The 8,973-nt window shown below is 54.2% G+C and overlaps 1 protein-coding gene across 1 annotated transcript in view; it reads left to right on the top strand.

Moving 5' to 3' along the window:
* zgc:153039 (uncharacterized protein LOC767698 homolog) overlaps positions 1-7,877 on the top strand; it is a 26,953-nt gene extending 19,076 nt beyond the window's left edge. Inside the window, 5 exon segments of the mRNA XM_062472885.1 lie at positions 2,722-2,749; positions 2,751-2,912; positions 4,915-5,095; positions 6,155-6,301; positions 6,516-7,877. Coding sequence (XP_062328869.1) covers positions 2,722-2,749; positions 2,751-2,912; positions 4,915-5,095; positions 6,155-6,301; positions 6,516-7,480 — 1,483 coding nt within the window. The 3' untranslated portion in view covers positions 7,481-7,877.
* Positions 7,878-8,973: the final 1,096 nt, after the last annotated feature.

Below are 8,973 nucleotides of genomic sequence, written 5' to 3'. Positions count from 1 at the left end.
GTGGGGGTTGTGGGGCAGAGAGGGAGGGGGGGAATGGGGGGGTGGGGGGGTTGGGGCAGAGAGGGAGGGAGGGGTGTGGGGTAGAAAGGGGTGCGGGGGAGGGGGGGAGGGCAGACGGGAGGGCAGACGCGGGGGCCGACACAGCAAGGATAGGCGACTGCTAAATTATGATGTTGCTGTAGAGCTGTCTGCTTGTTAATAGTGTGTGTGTGTGTGTGCATGCGTGCTAATGTGTGTGGAAGGGATACTGTGTGTGTACAGGTGTGTATTCTGATTTTATAGTGTGTGTTTGTGTGTGTGGAAGGGATAGTGTGTGCGTACGGGTTTAGATTCCGTTTTTATCGTGTGTATGTGTGTGCGAGGCTCTGTTGGCTGCAACTCTATCAGTAAATGGCTCCAGTTTTCCAGAACGTTCCTTTGGGGCAGCCTATGGTTCTGCTGCTGATGGCACAGTGCACAAACACTGGGACAGGGCTGAGCAGCTTGACAACACACACATACACACGCACGCCCCACTCAGACACGTATTTAGAAAGCTGACAGCTGGCCACATGATAATGTTTGTCCATCACTTGAGCCTGCAGTCTCTCTGGCCTCATAGCATGTTGATGCCCAGAGGTCTTCTACTGTATGTAGTGTATGTGTTGGCCTAAAATTGCACCATCATACTTAAGACTCTCAGGGCCTACGCCATATAGACAGAAAATAACTGTATAGGTGTGTGTGTGTGTGTTTAGAAGGGCGTTGGTCCAGTCTCTGTGAAATATTGTTGCTTCCTCATTCTATGTGACATAACGTCTGATTGAGAACTTACTGACTTTTTACTTATGGACGATGACTGCATATCTGGCAGCTTGGTTAGTGCTTCCCCCCCCCCACACACACTTGTGTGTGTGTGTGGGGGGGGGCTCGTTCATCGAGGGTGTTTTAAGGTGATGGCCATTGGATCTGTGTTTCTGTCCCCTTTAATAATGATGCTGTTGGCTGGCTCTCTCACACTCACTCTCCCTGTTTTGTCTCTCTCTCCCTCTCTCCCTCCCTACCACTACTTGACGGGTGACCATTTCTTGTTTTCGCTGATCTCAGCAGAGTGACATCAGTCATTTGGAAACCGGGGGGGGGGCGTACAAGAACACAGAAAAAGTGAGAGTGAGGGAAGGAGGCTAGACACAGGAGAAAGGGACAGAATACCGAGACAAAAGGAGGGAAGGGAAGAGAGGTGGTGGGGGGGAGAGAGAGAGAGAGAGGGAGGGAGAGAGAGAGAGAGAGATGGGGGGGGGAGAGAGAGAGAGAGAGGGAGGGAGAGAGAGATGGGGGGAGAGAGAGAGAGATGGGGAGAGATAGATAGAGAGATGGAGAGAGGCTGCGCTGGAGATGAGAGCTTTTACCATAATTACACATCCTCTCAAGCAGGGAGAGAGAGGAAGAGATGGAGGGAGGGCGGGGAGGGAGGTAGGTAAGGAAGGAGGGAGGTAAGTAAGGAAGGAGGGAGGGAGGGAGATTGAAATACAGTAGGTGGGGGGGGGGCAAGAACACTGTGAGTGATTTAAACAATGGCAAAATAAAGGGAGGAGAAGCCCACAGCAGGCAGAATCATCTTTCCCTCCTACAGGGACGGAATTACACTTTCAACCTCCCACCAGCTTCACTCCACGCTCTTGTTCTCCCTTCAGATCTCCCTTACCCTCCCCTCACAAGGTAGCCGGGGCTGCTACGTAGCATTAGCGTTTCGCCTAGTCCTCGCTAATGAGACTGAATGAGGGGAAGTCTGCTAGCGTAGCCTAGCGCTTCCCTAGCGCTTCCCTAGCGCTTCCCTAGCGCTTCCCTAGCGCTTCCCTAGCGCTTCCCTAGCGCTTCCCTAGCGCTTCCCTGGCGCTTCCCTAGCGCTCCCAGCTGGACCGGGTGCTCGTTGATGGAGTCAGTCATTTGGAGGGTAATTAGAGTTGCCCGGCTCGGCCTTTAATGGCTGTTTATCTCCCGACGCCCTCGCCGCTTGAGATTGGGGTCGCTTGGTGATCGATGACCCTCTTCTAGTCCTCCGCTCTACCCCAGGGAGCTCAGGCATGACGCACACACACACACTCACACACACTTAGACGTGAGGTGTACAGTACACACCCACAAATACATTAGGAGACAGCATCACAAACTAACATTAACTTTTGTTAAGGCCCTTTCTTAATCACCCACACACACACACACACACACTGAACTAAACACCTTTCCATAGAGGAACTTCGTAATCTGCATGCTGTGTGTTTGTGTGTGGGCTTTAGGATTAATTACCTGAACCTCCAGCTCACCTTTACTTGTTTAGCATGCTTCGATAGAGCTGTACGTTCTGTTGCTAGGAAAGTGCCCCTAGAGGGATGTGTGTGTGTTTGACACATGGAAATGAATCTGTCCTCTTCTCAGGTGTGTGTATTCTGTAAGTTATAGTTACATGCAGGAATATATTCAGGCGTGTGTATGCAAATCAATAGCCTAACCCCCCCCCCCCCTGCCCCTCTCTCTCTCTCATCTACATCTTCATAAACACACAGGATTACCCCACAGACACAACAATCCCTTCTTTCTGCAACTTCCTCAAACGTGTGCATGGAAAAATCACAACTCTCTCTCTCTCCCTCTTCATCCCTCCACTCTTCCTCCATCCTCCCTCCCTTTCTCCACACCTCTTCCCCCTCCCTCTGTTTCCACCCCCCCACCATCTCCCCCCAGGCCGACGTTCCGCTACTTCACCTGGCATAACGTGCGTGCTGGGCATCGTAGGCTGTGCCATCATGATGTTCCTGATCAACGCCATCTACGCCTCGGCCAGCATCGCCTTCATGCTGCTGCTCCTCCTGCTCATCCACTACCTCAGTCCCACCAGCAGCTGGGGCTACATCAGCCAGGCGCTCATCTTCCACAGGTACACACACACACACGCTCACACACACACACTGGGGCTACATCAGCCAGGCACTCATCTTCCACCAGGTACACACACACACACGCTCACACACACACACTGGGGCTACATCAGCCAGGCGCTCATCTTCCACCAGGTACACACACACACACGCTCACACACACACACTGGGGCTACATCAGCCAGGCACTCATCTTCCACCAGGTACACTCACAACACACACTCTCACATTCACACGCACTCGCTCACACACGCTCGCTCTCACACACGCGCTCACACTCACTCACACACACACATCCTCTATCCCACTCTCACATTCACTCCCACACCGACCTCATCCAAGTATCCATGTTCTGTGTCCTCTGTCCTCCAAGCTTGTTGCTCCAGACCACACTCTTAAGGAAGGGGGGTTGGGGCGGTTCGGTTGCCAGGAGGGACCGTTTCCAAGGGGACGGTTGCCCAGGGCACGTGGGGTGCCAAAGCGGCTGTCAGGCGTCGGGCTGCTCCAAGAGCATTATTACAGCCCACTTAACTTATTGAGCCTCTCGTTCCCCCCCCCCTCCCCCTCCCCTCTCACCCCCCATTCCCAGGGAGAGAGAGAGTAACGAAAGAACCGCAGAGACACCAGACCCCACTCCGATTAAAACTAACAGGCTAACTGGTGTGTGTGTGTGTCGGTGAAGGTGTTCATAGTGCACATCCCATCAGTGTAACATGGCTCGCGGCCAACTGGGTGACTTTGAAGTAAGAGATAGAGGAGAGATACCTGGGATGGAGTGGAGACCATCTGAAGATGACAGATGGAGAGATCTGCAAAACTAATGCCTGTGGAGGGATTGGTAATATGTCAAAAATGAGTGTGAGATGAGAGGTGGTGGACATAGACAGATAGATGTAGGGATGTGGAGAGAGGAGATGGAGGGATGTGGAGGGAGAGATGGAGGGATGTGGAGAGAGAGAATGGAGGGATGTGGAGGGAGAGATGGAGGGATGTGGAGATGAAGGGATGTGATAGAGAGATGGGGGATGAGGAGAGAGGGTGGAGATGAAGGGATGTGATGGAGGGATGAGGAGATGAAGGGAGTTGATAGAGAGATGGAGGGATAGAGGGGAATGAGGAGTGCAGTCTGATCCGCACTGACCGCAGGACCTGTGCCTAACTTCAGAGCCTTCCTTGATAATGATTATGATCAGGATAATGACGATAATGATGTTGGAGTGCATCCTCATCAGTTGCAGTGCTCCCTGCCTCCCTCTCTCTGTCACGTTCCCCCCTCACATACACTCAGTCTTTTCTCTAAACCTCTCCCCCCATTATCTCTCACTCTCTCTCTGACACACACACACACACCACCTCCATGTGTGACCCCCTTCACCTTGCGACCTGATGCATGTTGTTATTGTGGACATGAGTTCAAATGGACTCCCCATAATGAACTGGAGTGGCCTATTTCAGTTGCATGTTTCATTACAATTAGGTTATGTTAGTAGAGGATCCTATAGTAATGGTACGTTCCACTCGCTGAATGTGTCTTAATGATACTGGACGTGGGCTCAAAGGGACATAATTGGAATCTGTGGTATTTTCAGTCCTTAATGACAACACACACAGACACAGACACACACACTCTAAAGTCCCTTTCGCTGTCTTGTGTCTTAATGGGATTCTGATTGTGGATGTAATTTGTTTCTGCAGTGTATGAATCCCTTTGATTAGAGCACACACACTTACACAAACTATAGCCTAGAGCAGGGAGAGGGGGCGGAATGTAGGTAATGCACAGGTGTGTGCGTGTGTGCGACTGTGGTGTGTGTAACTGTGGCTTCAAAGTCCATAGGGGATGCTGTTGAGGCTTTGGTGTGTGTAAAGGTTATGTTACGTGTGCTAAATCGTTGTGTTGTTTGCGTGTCCAAGCGTTATCAGATGGGAGTCCTTATGAAGTTGGGGTTCGTCGAAATGAAAACATTTCTAACTGTAATGCTTACCCCTACCCACCCCCCAGGTGCGTAAGTACCTGCTGATGCTGGACGTGAGGAAGGACCACGTCAAGTTCTGGAGGCCTCAGGTGCTGCTGATGGTGTCTAACCCCCGCAGCTTGCACCGGCCTCATCAGCTTCATCAACGACATCAAGAAGAAGCGGGCCTGTACGTGCTGGGACATGTGCACCTGGGAGACCTCAGTAAGACCGCCAGGCCTGGGGGGGGGGGGGGGGGGGGTGGGGGGGGGGGGCGGACCTGCATGTTCTAGATGTTTCCCTGCTCCAACACACCTCATTCTAATGAACGGATCGTTATGTAGCTTAGCGGAAGCCTGGTAACGTCCAGTTTCAAACGTTCAAACGTTCAAACGTTTCATTTGAACCAGGTGTGTCGGAAGAGGGAAACATCTTAGACATGCAGGAACAGGGGGTCCATGAGGACCAGGGGCTCCATGAGGACCAGGGGGTCCATGAGGACCAGGGGCTCCATGAGGAACAGGGGGCTCCATGAGGAACAGGGCTCCATGAGGAACAGGGGCTCCATGAGGACCAGGGGCTCCATGAGGAACAGGGGCTCCATGAGGAACAGGGGCTCCATGAGGACCAGGGGCTCCATGAGGAACAGGGGCTCCATGAGGACCAGGGGCTCCATGAGGACCAGGGGGTCCATGAGGACCAGGGTTGAACTCAGAATGACCACGAGGGCCTGCAGGGATGGGAGAGATGACCCTCTCTGATTCTAACACTGTAGGAGCACCAAGAGAAGAAAGTAACACTGCTCCCCAAAGTGAATGTTAGTTGTGTGGTCAGGCTGCGGGGTGCAGCATAGTCTCACGTTATTCCAGGCCTGTCTAGACCAGGCTCGTGTTTTCTATTCTGCTGCAGAACCAAGTCTTTCATGATGTAATCTTGGGAGAGCTAGCCAGGAGCATGGGTGGCGTGACCTGGGGCCAATTCATCTATATAGATATTAATGTTTCATTTCTGTTCTTTTGTTTCTCTCTCACCTTCTCTTTTGTTTTGCCCTCTCATACACTTTATTTTCCTCTGTTCTCCCACTCTCGCTTTCTTATTTCCCTGTCGCACTCTTTTATTCTCATTATTATTAACATTCCCTTTATTTCTCTCTCTCTATCCCTGCCCATCTCCTTCCTCCTCCGTCTCTCCTCTCCTCTCTCTCTCTCTCTCTCTCTCTCTCTCTCTCTCTCTCTCTCTCTCTCTCTCTCTCTCTCTCTCTCTCTCTCTCTCTCTCTGTCTCAGACACGTTGCCGTCAGACCCTCTGCAGTCTCGGTATGACTCGTGGCTGTCTCTGGTGGACCACCTGAACTTCAAGGCCTTCGTCAACCTGACCCTGGCTGACTCAGTCAGGCACGGAGTCCAGCACCTGCTCTTCATCTCTGGCCTGGGTCAGCACCCGCCTCACCCACACACACATACACACACTCTCTCACACACACACGCACTCTCTCACCCACACGCACGCACTACCATCTCAGCTCTCTGCTCTTGCCGTCCATTTGTCTTAACTTGTTCTCTTGTTTTGGCTTTCTCTTGATCCATACCCCATGTCTTTCATCCAGTCATTAAACATTCATCTCTTTTCCTCTCTTTCTCCTGCAGGTGGAATGAGGCCCAACACCCTGGTCCTGGGTTTCTATGACGACTGCCCCCCTGAGGACAAACTGTCCAACCCCTCCCTCACCTTCGCCCCGTACCCCGACTCCTCCAGCCCCGCCCCGGACCCCGAGGACGACACCACCCTCTTCCACTTCCCCGCCGTCCGGGGCGAGGGCAATGGCGTGGACCCGGGAGACCCCGGCGCCGGCAAGGTCCTGGGGCCCCAGGAGTACGTGGCGGTGATCGCCGACGCCATGAAGATGCTGAAGAACGTGGCTCTGGCCCGCTACTTCCACCTGTTCGACCGCGCCGAGGCGCTGTCGTCCTCGGCGGGGAGGGGCCGCCTCTACGTGGACGTGTGGCCCGTCAACCTGCTGAGGCCCGACAGCAGCAGCTACGTGGACACCTGCTCCTTCTTCCTGCTCCAGCTGGCCTGCATCCTCAACATGGTCCGCGCATGGCGCCGCGCCCGCCTCCGCCTCTTCCTGTGCGTGGAGGAGGGGCGGAGCCTGCGCGGGGCGGAGGACAAGCTGGGCCAGCTGCTCAAGGAGCTGAGGATCAAGGCCAACGTCTACACGGTGCCCTGGGACCAGCAGGTGGCGCTGCACTGGCAGCGGCAGGGTGAGGCGGGCAAGAGGAGGCCGACGCGCCAGGAGGGGGAGGAGGAGGACGGGGGAGAGCAGGAGGAGAAGAGGCAGGAGGTGGAGGAGGAGGAGGACGGGGACTTTGTCAACAGTTTCCCCAGCAACGCCACGCGGCTCTCTGACGAGTACTTGGCGGCTGTAAACGGTCTAATCCTGCAGCAGGCACGCCCCGCTCCCGCTGTCCGCTTCCTGTACCTGCCCCGCCCCCCGGCGGACACGCGGCGCTACGCAGCCTACCTCCGCCAGCTGGACCTGCTGACCGTCAACCTGGGCCCCACCCTCCTCATCCACGGGGTCACGCCCGTCATCACCACCGACCTTTAACCCCTCACCCCCGTTACTGCCTCTGACCCTCTCTACACCAGCAAGACCAATTTACACCTTCATTCAGACTCTCTAGAACCTTCCTGTCGTTCCTACGAGGAGGCATCTTTGATCCGACGCGAGGCGGGTGTGGAACAGCTGGTTAGAGAAGCTCACGTTTTCACAGATCAAATCGTGTTGAGATGGGTAAAGGTTGCATTTCTAGAGGTTCTAGAGAAGGTTCCCATCTTCGACGCTGAGGAACCTCAGTTAAGATCTGAGGATGGTGGACGAGTCCAAGCAGAAGTCCAGATGGTGCCTCCTCCAGCATGATGACACCCTTCATAGAACCACCCCAATGTCTGAACAGATGAAACGTTTGATGGGTTTCTTCATCAGCAGTTGGGAGAGGGGGCTGCAGGGGGCTAGATGGGGCTGGGGGGGGCTGGGAGGGGGCTGGAGGGGGCTAGATGGGGCTTGGGGGGGCTGCAGTGGGCTGGGGGGGACTGGGAGGGGGCTGGAGGGGGCTAGATGGGGCTGGGGGGGGCTGGGAGGGGGCTGGAGGGGGCTAGATGGGGCTTGGGGGGGCTGCAGTGGGCTGGGGGGGACTGGGAGGGGGCTGGAGGGGGCTGGGGGGGGCTGGGAGGGGGCTGGAGGGGGCTAGATGGGGCTTGGGGGGGCTGCAGTGGGCTGGGGGGGACTGGGAGGGGGCTGGAGGGGGCTAGATGGGGCTGCAGGGGGCTGGAGGGGGCTGGTGGGGGCTGCAGTGGGCTGGAGGGGGCTAGATGGGGCTTGGGGGGGCTGCAGTGGGCTGGGGGGGACTGGGAGGGGGCTGGCGTCCAGAGGCAGCTTCTGCCAAGTCGTCCGGTCTCAGGAAGACCCTTTTTCTGTTTGTTTTTTCTTTTCCAGAAACGCACTTTTTAATGTTTTCTAACCCACCAAATCATAAATGTGCAACTTGACGCTCCTATTCAATGTTTACGACACACACACACACTGAAGTCTCTTGAAATGTTCGAAAGAATCGAGTGTGAGAATACGATGTATAATTTAATTTATGTATTTTAGGTACTAGTTTGTCCCCCTCCCTTTATTTTGATATTGCTGTGTCAATCTGAATCCCAAAGTGCCTGGATGTTGCTGATGGTCTCCCTGATTCCAAACAGGCCAGCAGACCCTTCCCCCTCGATCTAACCTCCCAAACCAAGACCATGCTCCAGTTCTCCAGTCAGCTAGTGATGACGTTGTCATGGACCCCACACGCTCGTGTACACTCCTATGATGTCATGTTGTTTACTATGGGATGTCCATGCTACATGGATCAGTCCCATTTTGATGGGATTTCCATCCCATCAACAGTTGCCTCTGTTGAACACTCCTTTCCTATGCAAATCATGGTTGCGGTGGAGCTGAAGGAAGATGTGGTCTGGAATACGTGCACACACACAAAATAGTGTACACTGTGGGAAATGATTGATCATTTCTAAGCACTGTTAAACCCCAAACTGTAAAAT

The sequence above is a fragment of the Osmerus eperlanus genome, chromosome 11 (genome assembly GCF_963692335.1).
Source record: "Osmerus eperlanus chromosome 11, fOsmEpe2.1, whole genome shotgun sequence".
NCBI lineage: Eukaryota > Metazoa > Chordata > Actinopteri > Osmeriformes > Osmeridae > Osmerus > Osmerus eperlanus.
Note: the sequence above shows the minus strand (reverse complement) of the source record. Positions and strands in the feature narration are given on the sequence as shown.